Here is a 25,813-nt window from a genome sequence, read left to right as displayed (position 1 = left end):
AATGAGGATAAAACCATTACCACAACCATACCTTATCAGTGGACAGGTGACAGATGGCCAGCAGGACTTGTGTAATAAATCATGCCGGTAAAAATCTAATCATTAAACAAACACGAGGGCAAACTGTACACAAGACTCAGTGTGTTTATGGTTCTGAAGGCATTGTAATAATAATAATTAATTAAGGGATCAACAGTCAAGTTCAAAGATGGCATCGATGGTACCTGGTTATAAGAGCACTGATCCAGTAGCAGCATTACATTTAAAGGTTTACTATCAAATATAAATCTCAGAGGATTTAAATGAATACCAATCTTTATTTTATGTGTAAAAAAACAAACAAACAACATCAGACATGACTGAAATATTGTATTCTTATATAATAAAATAAAATAGTAATATAATATAAATATAATAAAATAGTCATCAAATGTATGTTTTTATGTAAATTTCTACTTATTTTTCTTGTGCTCATTTTGATTTCAGGCAAATCTTTACTAGATTAAAAGAATTATTTTTATACATAATGTATTTTACTTGATTGAACTACACACAATTCCATTTAGTTATTTGTTATATGTTTGCTGTGTTTATCCTCATTTTTACCAGCTGACACCTCAAACTTCCCCATCTCTGGAAAAAATAAAGTATACCATCTCTTGAGTTTAACTGAGTCTTAACTAAACTTTGCAATTGTCTGCGGGTCTAATTATTCGTAACAACCACCTCGGGATGGGTAAAGGAGATAAGAAGAACCACTTGAGGCACCTCCTCAACCCTTTCCGGGTAAACATGAGCGAACATGATAGCTTAGCTAATGCAACCCTTCTGTTTTCTTCACCTCTGCCTGGGGCATAATGAGGGTCAGATATGCCAAGTGTTACCTGAGCTCTTCTGCTTTCTTTATGTTGGATTAGACGTTAAGAAACTGGATAGAAGTATGGTCAAAAAGCAGCATAGGCTGAAAGTTGGCTAATCTTCTCAAGCTGTTTAGATGACGGAGGATACGGAGGCAAAGTGTTGTTATTGTGCGCATCCAATCAATAAGGTATTGTTATGACACCTCAATTTAATCAGAGTAAAACCAACATGTGCTGCAGTCTGAAATCCTCTCCAGCATCAGTGAGATTGATGCAGGACTGTGTTGAGAGTGGTGATTGGATGTTCGGTGTTACAAGCACTCTCAGTGCTGCACTTTTTTAAATGAATTCAAAGAAAGTAATCAGATTTGGGCAAGTGTCTGAGCTGAAGTAGTACTTCTAGCCGGAGTTGGTCTTGAGTGCAGTCGTAGGATTTTCCCCGACTTCAGCTCTGAGGTGGTGCAGCTGGGGTTCATGGTTCAAATCTTTTTTATTTTTAGTCAGTACTTGCAGGCGACATAATAAAACTGTGTTATGCACATTAAAATACTAAATTAATAGAAGACGCAGTAATCTTTCTCATGTGTTTCGGTGATATAGCTGTAATACTAGTCGGTATTTTTGCTGTCTTTACTTTGTCGTGGTCCAGGCAGCCACTGCACTTGTCCTCCCTCACCTCATTTACTCAGGCTTATTGTTTACATCTACATGCCCACTCCCTACCTTTGGAAGATTCTGGCCTGCCATCAACTCTTAACTGGAAACTGGTCACAAGTAAATGCTTCGACCTACCTCTTTGTGTCCAAGCTTGTGCCTGGTAGACAGGCGGAGGATCCCAGCTCCTTACTGCATGCCAGGTTAGAAAGTTTAGCTATCTTGCAAAGATGTTCCATTGAAATGCTTCTCCAAAAAGTTGTCTCCTAGATTTATTGGTATTTATGAAATTGAAAAAGTGCTTTCATACTCAAGTCATTCCAGTTTCCATGAAGTTCCCAGACAAATACTCAACTGAAGTTCTTACCAACTCCAAATACTTCACACCTATAAAATAAACCTTTTAAATAGAGCTGACTGTTGTGGTCTGGGTCCTGACTCCAAGTCTAGAACTTGTTACTCGTTATGACTTAAAATGAGTTAAACTTTTTTTAGTCTTAGTTATCAATTTTTCCCAAGTTAATTTTTACCCCCTTAGCCGTAAAAGGCTGATGGGGTGCTGCAGTCACTCAGTCGAGGGGGCGACATGAACACCCAAGCTTGTGAATGCAATAACTCCAGAACAAAGTGACATATAGGACTTTTAAATTGATACCATTTATCTACTAAAGGTGTATCTTGATCTTGATTTATTCTGCGTGTAGTTTGTTCTATGTATTCTTCATCAGATCGCATCCTTTAAACATCTGGGAGCATTTATTAAGAATTTAGGATACTAGTACATATTATCATCAAATCTTTTTCTGTATGCTGATCACTGGTGCTGCTCAGGTATACTGTAAATCTGTAGATAGTTTTTTTTTTTTTTTTTTTTTTCTCTTTTTCTTCTCTTATACTGTATACAAAATGTACAGTCAGGGGTTACTCCCAGGATGAGCATTATTGTAAAGAAGGTGTTGCATAGTTTTCCACAATATTCCCCGTTTGCTGCTGTTCAGTGTGCTTGTATCCATGTTTTTATTAGAGTGCTTTAAACCGGGACATGATCTGCTCATCACCAAAGTCCCATTTGTCCTTGGATCTGTTGCATTTTGCTTAAACATAACCGCCTTTACATGTATTTTCCCTGTTAAATAAATATTATTGCAGAAAAAAATTTGATGAATTTGTTCTCAAACTGCAGGCTTACTTGTGGTTTGTAGGGTATTTAAAAGTAGAATGGGAGGCAGAGCCTTCAGCTTTCAGATCCCTCTTCTGTGGAACCAGCTCCCAGTTTGGATTCAGGAGGCAGATAGCACTGCTTTCAAGATTAGCCTCAAAACTTTCCATTTTGATAAATGCAATTAGGTTGGATCAGGTGACTCTGAACCCTCCCTTAGTTATGCTGGAATAGGATGGCTATCCAGGACCCTGGTTCTGCTGGAAGCTCTTCCTGTTAAAAACAGTTTTTCATTCCCATTGTCACCAAGTGCTTGCTCTTGTTGTCACGTGATTGTTGTGGGTTTTCTTTTTATACGGTAGGGTCTTTACCTTACTATATAAAGTGCCTTGAAGCAGCTGTTGTTGTGATTTGATACTATATAAATAAAACTGAAATGAATTGATGCAGCACTGCGAATAAGCTGCAGTTGAAATTTGGACTGAAATAAGCAATGAGAAGGAGAACACAGAGAAATATCTCATCTAATTAATCCTTTCTTACTCTTTGTGGCCTCGCGTGTGTTCGTTCTTGTTTTTACTTTGAGGGCAGTGAGAGTCACAGATCCCAACTTTTGCTGCTGTTGCTTCAAGTCTGAAACACGAACTGAAATCATGTCAACAGTCACTTGCTGTCGGCCTCAGAAATCACTGAAAAGGAAGGAGATTGAGTTGATTGGCTGCACATCACTTCACACACATGAACAGACAGCAACACACACGAACAGACAGCAACACACACAAGCTCGCCCATGGCATGGGACCCTGGACATCTGCCCCTATATATATATATATATATATACACACACACACACACACACACACACGCATACACAGGCATAGTGACCTCCATCGCTAATTGACAAAACCCACACACTGTCCAGTGACCTGCTTTCCCAACACTCCCCCCCCATCGTGGAATCACTCGCTGTTACGTTGTATGTCAGACAAACCTGTAGATGTTCTCAGCACACACGTTCATCAAGTCCGGCACTGCAACACCCTATGTCCACCACAAGTAACTTTGTGGGTGCTGCACATTACAACCTAGCATAAATACATCTCATTACCCTGTTCGTTTTCTCAAACATGAACTGAATTATTTCCATAATGATGTTTGTTGACCACTCCCTTCTCCTGTTTCCTTAAAAAAAAAAAACACTGTGTTCGAAAGACAAAAATGCAGATAAGTAAACAGTAACAGTGTAACTTATAATTAAAGGAGACATGGAGACAGAAACACATCCTGAACTGAATCCTGAAATGCAAATTAATGAGGAAAGAAATTGTTTATAACCACCAGCATGTACATATAATAAATTCAATGTTAGGTTGATAACTCAGTTGTGTCCAAACATTTTTGGACAATGAAAGATTTCTTGTCATTTTCATTTAACCCTTTCATTCAATAAGTTTAATATAAATAAATACTACTACTACTGTTTAAGAATTGCAACCATTTTATACATAGTCTCTCCTTTTTAGAGGCACATAACTAATTGAATAAATTAACATAATATTAGATATAAGGATCATATAAAATACTTGGACAAAGCAATATTTGTTAGTGTCTGGAGCCTGCTGTGTGTCTTGTGTTGAGGTGCTCTGCCAGTCCTGCTGCTCAGCTGCTGCTTGTTTGTTGATCTTTCTGCGTTCAGATAAGCTCTGTTGGGCTGAGATCAGGTGACTGGCTTGGCCATTGAAAATTATCCCATTTCTTTACCTTGGCATTCTCTTGGGTTGTTTTTGCAATATGCTTTGGGCCATTACCCATTTGCACTGTAAAGTGCTGTCCAATCACTTTTGCAGCATTTGGATGAATCTGAGCAGAGATTACAGCCTCGCAAACCTCAGAAGTCATAAATCTGTAGATAGTTAACCTGATAGTGAAAATACAGAGTGTAATAATTAACATTTAATTCATGGCATTGTTAACCAAGATCAAGATATTTAACCTGAGAACCGTCTAAACCATTTATGAACTCTCTTAACGTCTGATTAACTGAACTGTTGTTCAGCAGTAATTCTAATGTCAGAGGCAGCTTTGCGCTGGGAGCTTAGACCCAACAGCTGTGGTGGAGCCGTTTTAACAGGCAGAACATCATCTGCATCCATGAAATGATTAATTGGGAGATTACAAAACCACCAGCAGCAGCTGTTTTACAAGCATTTAACTTCCCTGGCAACCAAAACGGGGCTGGAAAAACATATTCCATGCTCGTTCTCGCTATTAATGGCATCAGCTGCATGACATGAAAGCAGAATATAAAACACATTTAAAATGGATGTTTATGGGATCCTTCTTCATAATTGTAATTATAAAATAAATATATGAAGGACCGGTTAATAAAAATGGGGTGTTAAGCGGTGTGGTTTATTGGCCGTTACAGTCTTTTATTTAGTTATTTATTTATTTATTTTCCAGGCATGACCATATTTATGCTGGCTCAGTAGATTGGTTAGCATATTAAATGAGATGAAGTTTGGCTAGCACAACTTTGGCGTTTATTACAGCCAAATGTTGAATTAGACAAAATGAAAACTTTACTTCCTACTTTTTCTTTCCTTAGTGCCTTCTTTCCTTTTTTCTTCCTCTGTCCTTCTTTCCTTTCTTTCATCTCCCCTTTCCCTTTCTTTCTTTGTTCTCTTGCCCATCTTTCCTTTTTCTTTCTTCCTCTTTTCATTTCTTCCTTGAATATTTCCTTTCATCTTTTCTTCTGTCCTTTCCTTGCATTCCACCTTTCCTCTTTCCTTCGGTCTCCAACTTCACTCACTCCTTGCCTTTATATTGTTCTTCCCATCTTTTTCTGCCTCCTTTGATCCCACTTTCTTCTTCTTTTTATTTTCTTTTTTTCCCTCCTTCCCAACTTTCCCCTCCTTTTTCCTGTTCTTTTCCTTCTTTCTTCTTTTTCTTCCGTTCTTTTTCCTTTCCTGTTTTTCCTTCATCACTTGTATATTTCCTCACTCCTTTGTTTTTTCTTTCCACCGTTCCTTCTTCATTTTCTTCCCCTTTCCCTTTCTTTTCCTTCTTACCTCCTTTCAGCATTTTCCTTTTTCCTCCCTTCCTTTCATTCCTCCATCCATTCCTTCTAGCTTCTTTCTTCCCTTTTCTTCCTGTCTTCTTTTTCCTTCCCTCCTTTTCTTTTCCATATATTTTTATGTTTTTTTCCGTCTTTGTCCCTAACACACACGGTTGTATTTATATATTGACATGTGCATATTTTTTATCAGGGTGGCAAACACGACTCTCTGGTGCCTGGCTGAGTAAATGTGCTCTGAGGTGATTAGCTCCTTTATGAATAACACTCCTGTGTGACTGATTTCAGTGTTTCAGGTGGTTTAATAACGCAGGATCTCCTGTTAGCCGTCAGATTGATTCTTTGTGGCTTTCCTCTTGTGGCTGATTGAGGAAGGATCGTTGTGTTTGTGCCTGACAGACTCATAACTGCCGTTAGATCTTTGCAGTGTGAGCTGCTTTTCATGGATAACATTTAATGAATTCAGCGCTGTGCAGAAACAGCCTTAATTGCCCTTTTGTGAAAACTATTTGCAATCACTGTTCTTGGTTTAAATTAACCTTCTACCTCTCAGAAGGATGTTTGCTGTGAAGGAAACACAATTTAGTCCACAAAATCTTGACTAATGTTTGCATATTTGCAATTAAGGATGTTTTTTTAATGGCTCATATCTACCTGGCACTATCTGAGCTGGCCTGCTGGTTAAACTCGCCCATCTGGCATCTCAGAATCTCATTATTATGCAGCTAATAAGCCCAAATTTCCAATCTACAAAAACCCTCTTTATTCTCTCTGTGGGAGGAAATCGTTCACTATGCTTGTGTCTGATAGTCTCTGGGTTCAAGGGAAATTTGTTCTCAGCGTCGCAGACTTTGATGATGTTTGCCTTCATCACAGGTTTCTTAGGCTTATTATCCACAGGACCGACTTCATCCAGCGTCTGAGGAGAAATCTAACCAGATCAATGAGACAGCTGCAGGATTATTTTCTCACGTCAGTTTCATTTTCTTTTGCTTCAGCAGTGGTTTGTGGTTAGATTGAAGTCACTTTAATATGAAGTCATTAAATGTGCAGTTTTTCATGCGATGTGTGTTTGAAACATACTAAATGATTAAAATTGTGGCTGTTTAATTAAATATCAAGTTTTATACTAGAAATTTACGGTTAAAAAAAATCTCCTTTTATCACCAGTCTCTTCAAATAAAGGGAAAGGGAACTAGTGCCATAAACTAAATACTAAATGATCCAAAATCAACAAAGCCTAACATAAAATGGGAAAAGCAAGAAAAAGAATAAGCAACAACAAGGGAATCAAGCAGGAAAACCAAGAGGAAACGGGCAAGAACAATGGAAAATATGGAGGAAACACAAGGAATAAGAAGGAGCTAAACAATAGAAACAAAAGAAGAAAAGCAAAATAAAACACAGAAGAAACACAGAAGGAAAACATGGAGGTCAAGCAAGTAAAATAAGAAGCAAAAGAAAGTAAAACCAAGGAGGAAGACACAGAGGAAAGGGAAGATTTGGAGGCAAAGCAAGGGAAAAAGAGGAAACAAACAGAAAACATGGAGGAAAAGAAAGATCTGTTTTCTGATAATCATTTCCTTCATATACAATATGAAAATGTAAGTCATATATAAGCTCCTCCATTGATGTTCATATCACACCACAAACAGCTCCTGAAAGTGAAATCAGCTGCATAATCAAACAAGTGAATAAGCTCATTCGTTAACTTTTACCCTCATCAAGCAGATCTGAATAATTTCACTCCATGCTCATCTTCTCCTTCATTAGCACTCTTCAGTTGGGTAATTGTATAGATTTGACATAAGCTTTAAATCAGTAAGCAATCAGGACCGTCGTCACCGGTGAGATCCAGTCATCAATCAGGTGTTTATCAACAAATACTGGTGAAAGACTTCACTTCTCTCGATTATTCAGCTCTTGTCTTTGAGCTGTTTCCAGTCATGCAAATGAAGGGCGCCGGCGATGTGGCGATGCCCTCTATTTGAGAAAATCCCCCCCACCCCCCGAGTTATGGGAGAAATTTTGTGTTTATAAGCTGCTCGCTGAGCATCCGTGTGCAGGTTTATGCAGCTTCTGGGATTTCTAAAAGAGTCAAATCAGTTGCAAAAGTTTTAAAATGAGTTTCAGAGTTTCTCCCCGTGCTGAATATTCATCTGATTATCAGGCGGACTCAGGTGTGACCCAGTCCTGATACTCTCACTGATTCACTGGGATGTTGTAGTGGTTTGTTTCGCTCTGAAATTGCATCTAAAATCTAAAACAGCATTTATAACACCCATGAGACTATTGTAAAAGATTTGTTTTTAATAATTAACTAATTATTAGGCCTTCCCTCCCCTTCCGCCAAGAATTGTTGGCAATTGTTTGATAACAGAGTTACTGCTAAAGTTACAGGCTACAGCATGGCGTCGCCTATTGGATTTTGAAGCCAGAAGTGACCATATTAGCAGATAGATTAGTAAACTGCGTTTTTCAGCTGTGGGTTGCAGCTGTCTAACTGTTATGAAGCCTCTTGGTGTAGCTAATCAGTAAACTTGGGATCATTCAGTTATCTGATGAACTGTAAAATTTTGTAAAACCTTTCCGGTTTTACTGAATAAAAGAGTAATTAGCAATATTTTTAAAAAGGCCACAAAAAAAATAAATAAATTCAAGCCAATTCAGTTCAATTGTATTTATATAGAGCCAAATCAGAACTATAGATGACTCAAGGTGCTTTATATTGTAAGTTTAAGACCCTACAATGATACAGAGAAAACGCCAACAATCAGATGACTCCGTATGAGCAAGCACTTGGTGACAGCGAGGAGGAAAAACTCTCTTTTAACAGGAAGAAACCTCCTGCAGAACCAGACTCAGGGAGGGGCAGCCATCTCCTGGAACCGATAAATCAATAAACAAATTATTCTCCTGAAGACTAATGCAGCCAAGAGTCTTTTTACAGGCGCCCCCTGCTGGTCAGTTAAAAAAAAATTCAGGTTTACAACCTGTCTTGATGCAGGCTCAATCATGCAGGTAAGGAAATCTCAAAAAGCTAATTCTCTTCACCTTATTCACCTTATTCAATGGGGCTAGTTTAATGACACACTCCCAAAGGGATTTGTGTGTCCTCCCATGGAGCTTTCACTTGTTAGGCGAGTGTGTAAACCACAGTATTTCCTGTATGAGCTACACAGAAAAACCCATCCGAGGTCTGAAAGGGGAAGATTTTCCATGTAAATGAGGCAGCGGTCGGTCTGATTTCTTTCTCTTTTTTTAGCTCTTATTAAAAGTGTAAATCATACTTACGCCAGGCAGAGATTCGGCTCGCCCCCTTTTCTCCTGCTGTGAGATGCACAGAGGAACTGGGAAGCTCAATCAAACACACTCCAATTACAACAAAAAGACAGACAATTAATTGTTCCAATAATCTCCTTTAATTGCCTGCTAATTAGCAGGCAATTATATTTTGCCTGGCAGAGAGACAGTGAGAGTGTGTGTGGGTGTTTAATGTCAACAAGTTCGGGAACATCACTGATGAGTGCATCAGCTGAGATTGGAGTTTTTGAGGAAGGTGCATTCAGCGTGAAGAGAGTGACATTAAAACAATAAAGATTTATCAATGACATGAAGGAAGGCTCATGCAATCACATGTTCAGCTGCATCCTAACTCCTCTGCAGAGACATTACTGATCTGTTCTGACTCAGGGGCATATTGCCAGGTGAACGTCTCGGCTGTGATCCGCGAGCCGATGTGATAGGTAGATCTATAGGGGGAAAAAACACCTTTAAAGAAAGAGAGATACGGCCACTTCATGATCTGCTGCCAGGATTCGATGATGCATCCAATCCGTAACCTGCTGCATCGTTACATTTTTAATGCAACATATTGGAAATATGAACTTTGCAGGTTTTAAAGTACAAAAAAAATTTGCCTCGATGTATCATCCCTCCAGGTTTTACTGAAATTGAATCAGTGGAGTGTGTGATATCTATAGTGCCTTCATTTGAACAGTTAGGATCATTTATAAGGCTGGTGGGATAAAGGATGGCAGGTCTTCATCAATTTAAGTGTAGGAAAGTGGCATTTTTTTAAAGCTATTATGTCCCACTGTTAGTGGAGCAGGACTGGAAGGACCCACTGGAGACGCATATTATGAGAAATGTGTGCACTTATCCCAGTTAGAGCTGAAACAGTCAATCCTCAGCAGTATTGGTAATATTCAGTCAAAAAAAAAAAACCCAAACCTGCTAGGTTTGGTTATAAAGTGCCAAAAGAAACAAGCAATTAAAAGCCAGACTGACAATCCTAGAGATTTGAACCTGAGGCTTTGGGAGCCCCACAGGGTTCGTGGCCCCGGGCAGTTCCTGGCAGGAGAACCGGCACTGCAAGTCTCCAACATGAACACACTTGGAGTGCATCCACATCCAGCTGCTTAGATTTATAAATGTGTATGGTTTTATGTGCTTTAACCGTTAGTCCTGAATGAAATTGCATTTTTCATCCAAAACAAATGTCAGATTGGTGGAAATCATCAGTTTATGGCTGGGATGGGCAACATTTTTCCTCTGAGTTTCAGACTGACTTATAAAAGGAAGGGGTCTCACACTGAACAGAAAAATAACACAAAGTGCTGAAAAATGTAAAAATCCATGACTGCTGACAGACACGACTCCCTGCTTTACAATAAGCCTGGATCCTTGTTTCATCTCTAGTTCTAGTCTCAGACCTGACATACAACCGTGGACTTTTTAAGCATCAGGTAACTGCTGTCTTTAACCGTATCTGTCAAAGTCAAGTTAAATTCTTTATCAACGCTGTGAAATCACACTGTCTTCCAGCAAAAGAAGAAATAGGAGAAGCTAAATAAATGAAACTGAATTGGAGAATTGTTGTTTATTCAACTGTTTCATTGTGAAAGTACACAGTGGCGTCTCTGATCTTCTCTGTGCTGCCTACAGTTAGTTAGATGTTGTTCTTTTTGAGACAACACAGGGAGGTGGGTGCTGCAAATATGAGTTTTTCAGTTTTCCATTAGAAAGTTGTTTTAATATCTGAAAATAAAAACATGTCAGGATTCAACATTAGATCAGATCTTCAGCCTTTAATGACAGTTCCTCCCCTCTGCAGACTTTTGAAATGCCAGAGCTCAAAAATGCATCATCCTCCCACACTAGGAGGATCTGGAGATTTGCAGCACACAAGACTTCATTTTTTGCAGTAGACTGTCATCAATTATAACTCTCCTTTTTTGTTCACTGACATTTGAAAATCATCTTCAAAAAATATTCAACCTGAAAATCTCTGATTATCTTGCAAACCTGACAAAGTATTTCCTTTCTTGTGCTTTTGTCATTCATTTTAATCTTCTGATCATCTGCTTATTGCTAGTGCTCCTATTGATGGTCTAGCTGGATTTAGCAAGAACTTTGGTTTGTTTCTGGACTTGAACTCAATAAAAAGTCAAAACCAGAGATCACACGCAGGGCTCAAACCCAGAGACCACAGGGACCAACCTTAGAGACCAAGCCTATAGACTGCAGGGACCAAACGCATGGCTCAAAACCAAAGACTAAACCCAGAAATCACAGGGACCAAATTCAGAGAGTAAATCTGCGGAACAAAACTAGGGATCAAATCCAGAAATCCCAGAGCCCAAACCCTCAGGGACTGAGAGTTGAAACATAGATCATTGGTAAACCCTCACTTTTGACTTCAGCTTTCTAGTACAACACCTGCAGTTACTGTTATGACCTCATCAACCCATTAATCAATTGGATGCCCCTTCGGTTCTCAAGGTCCAGCTTCAACTAGATTAATCCACCATTTTTTTTAACATAATACCATAAAATCAGACTTGAATTCTCTTTCTGCCTCCCTTCACACTTGACTGCAAACCCTTTTCTCAGTGCGCTCTGAAGGTGAAGATGACAGTGTTGTCACTTATTAAATAAATTGCTTTGGCCAGCTGACCAAATTGTTTTTGGAATCTGGAGAAGGTCATAAAGAGAATATATTTCCAGATATTTTTAATAAAAAGACACTTTAAATTACCCGAGAGGGTCTAATTATCTACCAAAGTGTCAAGGAGAAATGACTCAGAGCAACATGAATCTCTAAAGTTGTTTTTATCTGTGTCCGTCACAGATAACTGACCTGACCTGACCTGACCAGCCTCAGGTCCTGCAGCGAAGCTGTGTTTGTACATGGCGAGACCCGACATGAAGCTGCAGGGCGTCATGAAAAATTAGTGTCTGTGTCTGGAAAATAAGACACATGCATCTGATGGGGTCAGCAAAAACAGACAGCAAACTGTTTATTAAAGGCGGACATCTGGATTCTGTATTTTGAAGCCTTAACGTTTTTGTAGAAGGTAGAAGTGACCATATTTGGATATATTTGATTAGCAAGCTGCATTTTTTAAAACACAGGATAAAATCGCCAACAGCAGCCACAACCGAAAAGTTCAGTTCAGTCATTCAGCTTAGCAGGGATCTGACCACAGCTCCCTGTCAGTTATTTTTTAAAAACTCTGTAACAGCTGTAAGAAGGACAAAGAGAAACACATCCAAAGAAGGTAAAGTTTCATTCCAGGTTGAAGGTAAATATATATATGTGGACATTTTATGTCTACGAATGAGCCTCGTAGAGCATCAGTTATAGGTACTTCAGTGTTAGCATGCACCCATGTTCTTGACAGACGATCACTGCTTAACGACCTGATAAACATGGTGGTCATGGCCTCAAAACTAGTCAATGACCAACCACCGGTTGCAAGGGAAAAGTGAATACTCCTGGAGCTGCTGTGAGAGGTTGATGGCTAAATGATCCCCTGGTCAGCATCTGTCACTAGGGAAAAATGTGCATTCCCCTAGCTTTGGTCGCTAGCATATTACTGCGGTCATAGTTTGAATGGAAGTAACAAACTCTGTCCAGCTGTTCTCTGCGCTGTAGTGAAACTGAAGTGTGTGCCCCAACCGAAAAATGCAACACAAACATTTCCAGTTTGTGTTGATTATTTTGTTCTGTTAATTGTGTTAATTATTAAAATATGGGCATGTTTTTCAGAAGTTCATTATAGATGTTAAAACATAAACATGATTTGAAAGGGGCTGACCCACCCATCGGGGCCTCCCTAAGCTGGTTGCAATAACCAATTTGGTCATTTTGAAATTAAAATGTACTTTTCTGAGTTCAAAATGCAATTTTAGTTACTGTTGTTTAAAAAAAAGTAAAGTTTTAGTGAAGTAAAATGTCTTTTCATACTACTTTTAGTTTGTCGATTTGGTCCATTAAACCTTGGCGTCTGTAAGACTGACATTGCCATACATTGAGGCTAGGCTATAAAAACAACAAACAACATATATTCACTTTCACTTTTTTGGCTTGTAAATGTGACAGATAAGTTAATGCAGCTTTTTTTAAAAACAAAACAAAACACGACACATGCTTCAGGCGCTCATGTTTTTAGTCTAAGATAAGATGGGATATAAAACAGAGGAACTTCAGCCCAAAAGGCCCATTAAAATGCATTTCAGGCTGCCAGAATTCCCAAATTTCTGTCAGGTTTTCTGAGGCAATGCCCTTGATGTCTTTATTTTGAACTATTGACATCTCTTTATAAAGTCTCTAACATCACTGGCAAACCTTAAGACAGGCTGCAAGGGATCAAAGCTCACTGACACTTGAGATTAGCATTAAACTGAACCTGAACCTTTATAAACAAACACTAATGAGTGCACTTAGTCTGCATGTGAGAAACACAGACTGATTTTTCAGTTTTTTTATTCTCCCTTTTCATCTCTTAATAATATCAGGATGGATGATTCCCCCACCCAGCGTCTTTGGACATGGTGTTATACATGAATGTGTTTATGTTTGTGCTCCTCAGCAGGAAGCATTTGTCTCACATCAGATAATTTTGTGAATGCAGAAAGGCTGTTTGGTTGCAGCTTAATCCCCATTAAAAACACTGTAGGGAGACGGATAAACAGCAGAAGAGAGACCGAGGGTGTGTTTGTCCTTTCAGAGAGTTCAGGGCATGACTGAACTCTTCATGAATTCACACTTCATGAATGATGAAGTGTGAGTAATTGCAGTGGTATATTCAGATATTTCACTTAAATGTGCTCTCTGTATATTTTTACATTTATTAAATGTCATTGTATTGCTGCCATGTGAATGGATTGTAACTTAAAACAGGAAACCTCCCATTAGGTCTGTGGATTGATTTGTGCATGTTACGTCCCCCCCTATGGAACGCCAGGACTGCCATAATGAATTAATTAAATACACCATTAAATAATTAATTAAATGTGGCAATAATTAATTAAAATTGGAATTAATTAATTAAATAAATAGTTATGACACATGTAATTAATTAATTGACACATTTAATTAATTATTTATGTATTTCACATTTAATTAATTATTGACACATGTAATTAATTAATTATTGACACATGTAATTAATTAATTATTGACACATGTAATTAATTAATTATTGACACATGTAATTAATTAATTATTGACACATGTAATTAATTATTTATGTATTTCACATTTTAATTAATTATTGACACATTTAATTAATTATTGACACATTTAATTAATTATTTAATGATATATTTATTTATTTCATTTTGGCAGTCCTGACGCCTGGCTCTCATCATGAAATAATTTTATCTGTCAGCCTCACCCATCAAACTCAGGGGGCGGGGTTAACGCTGATCGAGTCAAAACCATTGCTTTGGCCTGGTGGCCATTGTTTCTAGCACACAACAACCGGCATGTGGAAGCTAACAGAACTGAGCTTTGAAAAACCCTGTTTGTGTGTTACCAAATACCGTTTTAATATTTTTTTAGCCGAGAATGTAGTGGTTTAATCTTCATGTGTCTGGTCGGTTTGTCAAGATACAGCCTCTTTGCAAAAGTGTTTCGATGATTTCGGAGATGTCTGCCCAGTCTCACGGCAAAGCGTGGGATAGACCCGCTCGCCTCGCAAGCAATCCCACCGACAAAGCGCAGGCCCCGGTACACAGCTGTAGTAACCCCCGCTGACTTCTTTTACTGAGGTTATATTTATCGATGTTTTATTTCCTGATGTTCTTATGTGTCCTACGTGTTTCAGTCGCCAATTCTGAATTATAACTAACATTAAAAACATGTTTAAGGAGGAGAGAGAGCAAATAAATCTGTTTAACATCTGATCTTTGGGTTTTTGTTCAGTAATCAGCGTGACCTGTGTATAAACACATAAAAGAGATAACGTTGGTGTTTCCGTCATGTAGTAACTGCTGGCTTTAACTGTACAAAGGTTGTTCGACACTATGAAACACATACAGACTTCATGATGTTCGGCTAATATTTTTATTGTGAATATTAATCATGCTGACCTCGCTCTGTACACCACGCAGCGAGGTCAGCATATCCACGATATCCTCAGCTCCATGAGTTAACACAAAGTTTCCCAGCTGACTATCTAACTGCCAACTATTCCAGAGACGTGAAAATATACAGCATAAAGAAAAGTGTAAGAGACTCAGCAGCAGATTAGAATAACAGTTATACATTTAATAAATCACCAAATGAATCCAAGAAACGAGCAAACCTGTTCCGACAATTTGAATTTGTATTCCCTCAGCTGCATACTCGCTGCTGTTTAAATGTTTGAAAAGGAAGATTAGATATAAAAAACGTCAAACATAGACTCAGTCTGCCTTCACATTTGATATGAGGCCAGCACGTACAGTGGGGCAAAAAAGTATTTAGTCAGCCACCGATTGTGCAAGTTCCCCCACTTAAAATGATGACAGAGGTCAGTAATTTGCACCAGAGGTACACTTCAACTGTGAGAGACAGAATGTGAAAAAAAAAATCCATGAATTCACATGGTAGGATTTGTAAAGAATTTATTCGTAAATCAGGGTGTAAAATAAGTATTTGGTCACCTCAAACAAGGAAAATCTCTGGCTCTCACAGACCTGTAACGTCTTCTGTAAGAAGCTTTTCTGTCCCCCACTCGTTACCTGTATGAATGGCACCTGTTTGAACTCATCATCTGTATAAAAGACACCTGTCCACAGCCTCAAACAGTCAGACTCCAAACTCCGCCATGGCCAAGACCAAAGAGCTTTCGAAGGACACCAGGAAAAGTATTGTAGACCTGCACCAGACTGGGAAGAGTGAATCTACAATAGGCAAGCAGCTTGGTGTGAAAAAATCAACTGTGGGAGCAATCATCAGAAAATGGAAGACATACAAGACCACTGATAATCTCCCTCGATCTGGGGCTCCACGCAAGATCTCATCCCGTGGGGTCAAAATGATCATGAGAACGGTGAGCAAAGATCCCAGAACCACACGGGGGGACCTGGTGAATGACCTGCAGAGAGCTGGGACCAAAGTAACAAAGGTCACCATCAGTAACACACTACAACGGCAGGGAATCAAATCCCGCAGTGCCAGACGTGTTCCGCTGCTGAAGCCAGTGCATGTCCAGGCCCGTCTGAAGTTTGCCAGAGAGCACATGGATGATACAGCAGAGGATTGGGAGATTGTCATGTGGTCAGATGAAACCAAAGTAGAACTTTTTGGTATAAACTCAACTCGTCGTGTTTGGAGGAAGAAGAATACTGAGTTGCATCCCAAGAACACCATACCTACTGTGAAGCATGGGGGTGGAAACATCATGCTATGGGGCTGTTTTTCTGCCAAGGGGACAGGACGACTGATCCGTGTTAAGGACAGAATGAATGGGGCCATGTATCGTGAGATTTTGAGCCAAAACCTCCTTCCATCAGTGAGAACTTTGAAGATGAAACGAGGCTGGGTCTTCCAACATGACAATGATCCAAAACACACCGCCCGGGCAACAAAGGAGTGGCTCCGTAAGAAGCATTTGAAAGTCCTGGAGTGGCCTAGCCAGTCTCCAGACCTCAACCCCATAGAAAATCTGTGGCGGGAGTTGAAAGTCCGTGTTGCTCGGCGACAGCCCCAAAACATCACTGCTCTCGAGAAGATCTGCATGGAGGAATGGGCCAAAATACCAGCTACTGTGTGTGCAAACCTGGTAAAGACCTATAGTAAACGTTTGACCTCTGTTATTGCCAACAAAGGTTATGTTATAAAGTATTGAGTTGTATTTTTGTTATTGACCAAATACTTATTTTCCACCCTGATTTACGAATAAATTCTTTACAAATCCTACCATGTGGATTCATGGATTTTTTTTTCACATTCTGTCTCTCACAGTTGAAGTGTACCTCTGGTGCAAATTACTGACCTCTGTCATCGTTTTAGGTGGGGGAACTTGCACAATCGGTGGCTGACTAAATACTTTTTTGCCCCACTGTATAGTGGCCTCAGCAGGCTATTACTGAAATACACGTGCTATATCATAAACTATGATATAAACAGGGAGGTCCTATTAACATGTTTAGTTTTAAAGGACACCTTCCTGCCTTTAGTCTCATTCATGAGCAGTATTAGTTTTCTTCTAACATCCAGAAGTCTGCACAATGTGTTTCATAGTTTGTAACAAGCCTTTGACAGGTAAACATAACATGACCGAAAAAGCAAAAAAAAAAAAAAAAAAAAAGAAAAAAAGAGAGAGTGTGTTGACATAAGAAGAGAAAATTCTCTCAATTATGGAGACAGACAAATGGTTCATTTATGTTTGATGTGTGTTTATTCCTCCCTAAATATCGTCGGTGAAGTTTGCCATGCACGTCAGATTTTCCTGCGCATTTTTATACCTCTGCCAACAGAGAGAGAAAAAAAATCACATTCTACCAGACAGCTGGTGCTTAGAATACAGTTGAATAACTATTAAAAAACAGATGATATTTAGATGATAGTTCAGTCTAACACATGTGCCAGTGAACCATTAAACGTCTGTGAAACTATGCAGTTATGAAACGTAACTTTAACCTCAGCCAAACCGATTTGCTCAGTTGTAAATAAAACAGCGAAGTAAACGTGACCCGACAGACAGAACCTGAGTGAATGAAGTCCAGCGTTTAACCACTGAGAGCTAAAACTCAGCTGAGGTTTGAAAGCTGTGTGCCGGTGATTGGACATCAGCCGCTGATAAAGGTGTTCGCCTATAAAGTGCTCTGTAAGGAAACGAGCTCCAGCAGCTCTGCGCTCGGGGAAAACACTATATTTACTTATCTTGTGCAGAAAAATGCGCTGACATTGCGTTATATCGAGCACCGGCTGCCCAGTTAAACTGTGACTATCACCAGGTAACTAGGCGTGTTTCTTGAATTAGCAGCAGGTGTTAAACAGCTGACAGATGAGGAGGAGGATGCATGCAGGTAAACTGAGGGTCTGTTGAGCTGATCGCTGGTTTCGTGAGAAAAATGTCAGCTCGTTCTTTATGTTACAGAAGCACAGAGACACAAGACCAGGCGGAAAGAGACGATCGTTCGGTGAAAATGAGAATCTGCGAATGCAACATGTGGAACACGGAGAGTGGAATATGTAAACAAACCGGTTAACGTAACCCCCTCGGTGCACTCTGCATGCTAACTGTTAGCAGAGCTAGTGAAATCTCTGAAAACATCTGAGCACTTTTGCAAACATGTTCTATGTTGACAACCTGACCAGACATACGTCGCGACATTCGCGGCTAAAACACTGTTAAAAGTGTAGCTGGTGACAGAAAAACGGGGTATTTTAAAACTACACCACCACCATTGCTGCTTGTGATTTGATCTGCATTCTGGGATAACTGGCTGCCCCAAGTCTACACAAGCAATCGATTTTCTAGGATCGACCTGTTTTGACTTACTTTGCACGGCAACCAATCAAATGTTAGAGAAGCTGCATGGGCAGCGTTAACCCCGCCCCCTGAGTTTGATGGGTGAGGCTGACAGATAAAATTATTTCATGACGAGAGCCAGGCGTCAGGACTGCCAAAATGAAATAAATAAATATATCATTAAATAATTAATTAAATGTGTCAATAATTAATTAAATGTGTCAATAATTAATTAAAATGTGAAATACATAAATAATTAATTAAATGTGTCAATAATTAATTAATTACATGTGTCAATAATTAATTAAAATGTGAAATACATAAATAATTAATTAAATGTGTCAATAATTAATTAATTACATGTGTCATAACTATTTATTTAATTAATTAATTCCAATTTTAATTAATTATTGCCACATTTAATTAATTATTTAATGGTGTATTTAATTAATTCATTATGGCAGTCCTGGCGTTCCATACCCCCCACCATGGTGGTGGCAAAGGCAGGAAGGAGACAGCAACACCGGACAACCACAATCAATGGAGGAGGATGACAACAGGACAGTTAAGAATTAGGCAGGATTTAGTGGAATCTATAAGAAAAAAGGTGGGGGAGGAGGACTGGGCGGTTGAACCAAATCAAAGAAAGTAATAAAACAAAAAGAGGTCGAGAGCTCCCAGGGCCTAACTAAAACAAAAATGCAAAACAAAAGGCCTACCTAGCTGCTCGACAAAAGGTCAGTGAAAACATACAAAAGTGGCATCAACCACATACCCTAGTGTGTCTAACAGTTTAACACCTGCAATCAGTGTATAGGGTACCCCAGCTTACCTGCCCAGCCTCCCACCACACATACTATAAAGACACCTGTTCGCAAATGTTTGTCATAGCAGAAGCCAGCAACCACCAGCTGGCCAGGGAGCTGCTCATTTGTAGTGATCCTTGGCGTGTGATTGGCCAACTGGGCCCAGACCAGCCAATAGACACATGCCAATCAACTTCGAACTGGCCAATAGGTGGAGGCTTGACACCTGAAAGATAAATAGAACACAAAAGCAAAGCCACATCTCTTGGCACGTAACAGTGCATGAAAATGTAGGTTGATCCATTAAGATCCAAATGATGTGAAGCTTATAGCTTTAGAAATAGAGTCAAATAATTCTGTGTTAATGTAAACAACCAGCTCGCAAGATAAAGACAAACTAACACTGGTTCAGATAATATTTTACTACCGACAAGGTTGGTGAACAAATTTGCGACTGTTTGTCATCATCCTGAACAATCTGATTGTTAAGTGATGACGTGACGAATCCTACTTCCGGGCCTAAAGTAGTCTGCGTTTAATATGGCTTTTGTGTTGTTAACATGTTTAATGTTATGTATTTTCTTCTATTTAATTTCAAAAAGCTCCTAAAACAGTCAGTGATCACTGTTGACCTCCCTCGGCTTTTATTACCGCTAATTTATTTAAGCTCAGTTTTTAAAACCTTAGGATGTAACTACAGCCCAGCCCATGCAGCAGTATATGAATGACTAACCTCATATTGTGGATGGATTATCTCAGTTGTTCTCCTGAAGTTTGGTCCTTTTACAGCATCCTGCCATGCGATTACATTTGTTCCTGACCACCGAGAACACTCACGTTAACTTTTATCGAGTGGGAAAAAAGTTAGCTTGTTTATATTATGCTAACATAGCTGTGTTGCTAGCAGTCACGTAGCACATCATTATATACCAGCTAGCCTAACTTCAGTAACCCTACAAACGTCACTGCTGTTTAGTTTTCTGTCTTCATTTATGCTGGAAGTGATAGCAGAGCTGTACGTTTTAATTTGTTTCCAAAACCCCGCAGTCAGGACATGCTATATTGTATTTAGATAGAAGCTAGTTTGCTAACTCCCTGCTAACTTCTAACTCCGTTAAATGTCATAAATTCCGTTTTCATGGATGCCTGGATGTTAAACTCAATTGTTACACCTGGTAGAGCAGAATGCTGATCATTTTATTAAAGATGAAAGACTTTAGACAGTTTTTCAACTCTCAGTAATGCCATAGTGATCGTTTGATATATGGACCTGCAGCGGAGTTTAGGTCCAGACACGGCTAGTGACGTCAGACTGAATAGGTGTCACCGCTCAGACCTCCACATCAGCGCTGGTGTAGCGGGAGAAAAAGCCAAAACTGGAATCAGTTGGTTTTTTTTTTGTTTGCTCATTTTTTATTATATATAATATGAAATATTTAAGTTTATTGTATTTGCTGTAAAAAAGTTTGCATAATAATTAATATAATTTGTAGTGTCAAGCAATTTTTTTATAGATTTCTAAACTTAAATAAATATTAGTGCTGTCAATAGATTAAAAAAAATTAACTAACTAATCTCACAATTTTCTGTTATTAATTGCGATTAATCTCAATTACTTTATTAATAGCCTGGCTCCAATTACATTTTTTTATTCTTTATATTTTAAGTAATTATCGTTGTTCACCGAAGTCCAGTGGTCTCCGGTGAGAGCGACATTCCTTACTTGCACAAGCTTGCTGGACTGCTGAGCCCTCTGGTCCCCATACAAAGTGTGCAGTCTCGACACAATGGTTCCTCTCGAGGGCAGATTGTAACACTCATCTCCTGATGCAGCACGAATGACTTCTCTCAGTCCATCATCTTCTACTATGCTAACTGGTCGGCAGTTTTTAGCTATCCAAACAACCAAGGAATTGGTTACCTTTTCTCTCACATTTTTTGTTATTCGTCCACAAGCACCATACTCCTGAAGCGTAGACTGGCGAGGTCCCGTAGAGGTGGATTCAGTTGGGTGTTTTGCTCTCAGGTGATACGCCAGTGATGAACTGCTTCTGTGGTACTTGAATTCAGCGTTGCAAATTGTGCATCTTACTCTCGTTTTGTCCAACAAGCCATCAGGCAACTTCTTAAAGAGAAACTTTCCACCCAAAAGTCCGCCCTCGTCCATGCTTGCGTGTGTTAGCTAGTGTTAGCTAGATAGTAGCATGGTGTCACTTCTTCTTCTTCTAATCATTTCTGTCAGGCCAAACGCCAGCATAGCACACTGTTGCCCCCTCCTCCAGAGGTGCTCATGAATTTAAAGGTCTTAGATTACAGGAAATTAATAAAAAAACAAAATCAGCGTTAAATTTTTTTAATGCATTAAACATTTCGCGTTGATCTTAACAATTAACGCGATAATTTTGACAGCACTAATAAATATATAAAAATAAATTGGTTAACCAATCTACATAACGAATAATTAAAGTTGTCCTCTAAAATAAATTGACACAAATGCACTAATATGTATAATTCAATTTTAATTATTAATGTAACTGCAATGCATAGATAAAACATCAGCTAAATTTTCTCAGTTTTGATTGGTGTTACGCTGTGAATAAATTATGAATTTATGAGAATTTATTATTTACCATTTACCAGCTCTTTTGGAATTGGGATTGCATTTCAAGTAGAGCAGGGCGATATGACCAAAAATATTTATCACGATATACATTTGAAAATTTGCGATAACGATATAACTGACGATATAATTGGCACTAGACAAAATACTTTACAATTCCACAACTTTATTAGTGCAAAAAAAAACAAACAAACAAACCCATCAATGTATTTTCACTTAAACAAGCAGCTGTTTTTTTTAAATGTGCATTAAAGCTATATAAAAATTTAACAGTGCAAATGCAAATTCCTTGCTGACAGTTTAACCAAAAGGCATTTCCAGTGGAAACTGGCTGACATATCCTCAGCATAACCATGTATAATATCCACAAAACTTAAAAAGAGGTTATACACACACAATACGGTAATATTATGTTAAAACACAGTACGTATCACTCTGCGAGGCTCCTGCCTACGATAGCCGTAATGCTCCGACAACCCATCAAGCCGTGCGGCTTCGTAGCTTAGCAAAGTCGTACTAAAACATTTGACAGATTTTCGCGCGCCGTGTACATAAAATTGTTTCGAGGTCAGTAAACAAACAGAATTAACACATAAGGCACACAGGATTATAAAGGGCACTGTTGATTTTCAGAAAAATCAAAGGATTGATTTTAAGTGTGCCATATTTTCGAAAAACACGGTAATAACGATGGCCCGCTAGCATGCTCTACCAAAAACAGTGCTTTGTTGTGTATCTGACGGACGAAAGCTAAACCAGTTCCACACCACTGAAGTTGCAGCATTTTTACAAACCAATTCTGGTTCATCCGTTTCATTCAACGATCCGCTTTCGCCCTTCTCATTCCCCGTCGCCGGCACGCTTTTTCCTCCATGTGCGTATAAAAACAAAGGCACTGCACGTGCGCTTTCCCCCCATATTCTATTGCGATATTTCATTTTCTTATCATTATCAACATTAGTATTACATTTCAAGGGTAAAGTTGAAATACTTTTTTGGGAATAAAGGTGAAAAACTGTTATGAATAAAGTAAAATATCAAGAACATAGCTTTTTAAAGAATAAAGGTGGTGTTTTAGCTCGTCACCCTTCCTTTGAGTAAGTTTGATTAAACATATTTTCTTTTTAACAAACATGTAGCATATTAAATGTTTTGTCTTGTTTCCTGTCTTTTTAAAATTATTATATGATATTGACAGACACGAGAGTTTTAAAAAAGTCATCACTTCTCTTATATTTATTCTTTTTGTGTTTTTCTTTAGTTCTCATTGTTGGATCCTTGATGGTATGCTGGCTTCCCAACCAGATTCGCCGTCTTATGATGGCCGCTATGCCCAAATCCAACTGGACCATTACCTACTTCCGGAGCTACGTCATCCTCCACCCCGTGGCCGACACCTTCTTCTACCTCAGCTCTGTCCTCAACCCTTTCCTCTACAACCTGTCCTCGCGGCAGTTCAGGGACGTATTCATGCAGGTTCTGCGGTGTCACCTTACCATCGTGCATAAAAATCAGTCCACCGTGCAGTTCAGGGCTGCCCCCATGCAATCCCTTCAACGCCCCCTGCTGCTGAAGTCACTGCGTCGAAATAGGTCGAGTCGCACCACCGTCGCCAAAGAGGAAACACCTTCATCCTTTACGACAATTCAGTCGCAAGATGACTCGGGACTGGGCACGGATACTCAGACGTCCATCATAGGGACTGAAGAGCAAATCTTGGAGCTCAAGAATAGAAATGTACCATCAGAGTCGGAAATATAGCCTGTTGTGCGAGTCAGTGGGAGAAACTGCTTTATCCATGGATGCAGTAACAAGTATTCAGTGAGCAGACACCCTGTGCTGTGTTTATTGAGTACACAAAAAACATAGCACAGGGTGTCTCGAAAGGACATTTACCTCCAGTGATAATGTTAAAATATAATATAGAATCTTAAATACCCCAGAGCTTCAGTTAAAATTAAAGGTACAGACTGGAGGGTTTAAGGACTGTAGTCTGTGTTCTGCATTCCAGAGAGGGGATTTTTTATCAATATTTTGGCCCACAGATGAAACTGAAAGTCACATTATGATCACCAACCTTCAAGAAGAGCAAATGCAGTAAAATAGCAATGGATTTTAACATTGATTAACCCTACTGTTAGCTATGGTAGGCCATGATGTCAGTGCAAGGTCACAATCAACTATTAATCTGAAATAGTATTTAGGGTACTTAGCTTTAGCACAGTAGCTGCAAGCTGCTTTGCAAACCACAACAAGCCTAGCTCTGCTTTTTAATCCCTTATATGGTTCAATTGATGTTGCATCTGGCGCTTAATGCTGCTGTATCCATGTCAGGCTTTCCTTTTATGTTCAAGAAGGGCGGGAGGTCCCAAATCAGGGAGTAGTCAAAGTTGGAATCTATAATAAAAATTAAAAATAGAAATCTAGTGGTTAGAATTAGTAACTTAGAAAAAGTGTTTTGATGCAATGATGTTGGGGTTCTAATGGGGTTAATATTAACTTGCCAACACCTCACAGTCTCTGGCTAATCTGGAATAGCTGGACTTTGGTGTAACACTTGATGGGCCCAGCTTTGAAGCCTGAAAAGCGAAGTCGACACAAAAACCTGCATTCTTTTCAATGGCCAGCAGGGGGCGACTATAATATTTTGCTGGCTTTATGACCTAGTTTTTGGTCATACTGAGTAAAACATTAAGTGCATTTTATAAATAATAAATAATAATCATTATTAGCATCAGAAAAGAGGATAAAAGGATTTTACAAACCAAAGGGTGAAGTGCCCTGTGGTTCCGTCCGTAGTTTTTATACCAGAGGTGTAAGTTAATTAGTCAATCGATGTTTAAGATGAGTGAAAGGCCAGCAGCTGAATTAAATATAAAGCACTTACAGGTGAATTCTGCTGCAGTGTTGAATCAGAACATTTGTGTGACTTTTTTTTTAGAATTTTTTTTTTTTAAACTTGGTTGTACTAACTCTAGACTGTTTCTACATTTATATTTAATGGTGAACTCTAACAGTAGACTAACACTGAATGTGTTAGTCTACTAACCTCACTGATGCTTAGACCTGACGGGGAGTCGGTTTAGACCTGGAGTAGTTTGGCAAAATGCAGTAACTGAGTTCACGACCCAGCTCAATTACAGAGAGGGAGTTCACAATCTGAGTTAAGTTGGGAAATCTTTTGGTTTTTGTGCCGTAAACATGAGAAACTGTGAAACTTTAATTGTGCCGACTCAGGATTAAATCTGGCTCCTAATTATTTCATTTGTTTACTCTGTAATGTGTAGGTATGTACATATCTTAGATACATTTTTATATTGGAATAAATGTAACTATGCAACTAATCTTTGAACTTGAACAATTCAATTCATTGTGACAAATAAATTAACGTGACTTTAGACTAAAGTGTTCCTAACTGAACTAAGAAACCTTTACACGGTACTTTTAGCATCTTAAAACTGTCTTTTACACAAGAACATCATCCCAATACTGTTTCCTTTTTCAGTGTCAAAAACACAAATGTCCCAGTGCTATTACTCAGTTAAATAAATTATACTACCCAACTCACGTCTGTCAATCGGACTGATTTCATCATCACTTTGGGCATTAAGTCTCTGTCTCAGGGCTGGAGAAGAACCCACAGGAGCAGTTTTCCAGGTGTTGCTCCTTTTCTGGGGTCATCTCGTTGCCTCTCGAGTGCACCTGTTGTCACTTTGATTTGCACCAAAGCAGGTGAAATGAATTCAGAAATGTTCATTGACATATACAGCCTTTTCGCTTAAAGGTTAGATTCAGCTCACCACAGAAGAACATAAATACATATTTAAATTCTTATCATTTGCGTGTCTCAAATATGCAAAAGACACTGAATATTTCCATTTAACAA

General features: G+C 38.9%; 1 protein-coding gene across 1 annotated transcript in view; it reads left to right on the top strand.

Moving 5' to 3' along the window:
- gpr39 (G protein-coupled receptor 39) overlaps nt 1-25,494 on the top strand; it is a 45,317-nt gene extending 19,823 nt beyond the window's left edge. Inside the window, exon 2 of the mRNA XM_085434525.1 lies at nt 23,189-25,494. Coding sequence (XP_085290651.1) covers nt 23,189-23,688 — 500 coding nt within the window. The 3' untranslated portion in view covers nt 23,689-25,494. The remainder of the gene's footprint in view (nt 1-23,188) is intronic.
- Nucleotides 25,495-25,813: the final 319 nt, after the last annotated feature.

This window comes from Copadichromis virginalis, linkage group LG16 (genome assembly GCF_057382275.1).
Source record: "Copadichromis virginalis isolate Kocher_CV1m ecotype Utaka linkage group LG16, C_Virginalis_male_GT1.1, whole genome shotgun sequence".
NCBI classification, from domain to species: domain Eukaryota; kingdom Metazoa; phylum Chordata; class Actinopteri; order Cichliformes; family Cichlidae; genus Copadichromis; species Copadichromis virginalis.
This window is presented reverse-complemented; position numbering and strand designations above follow the sequence as displayed.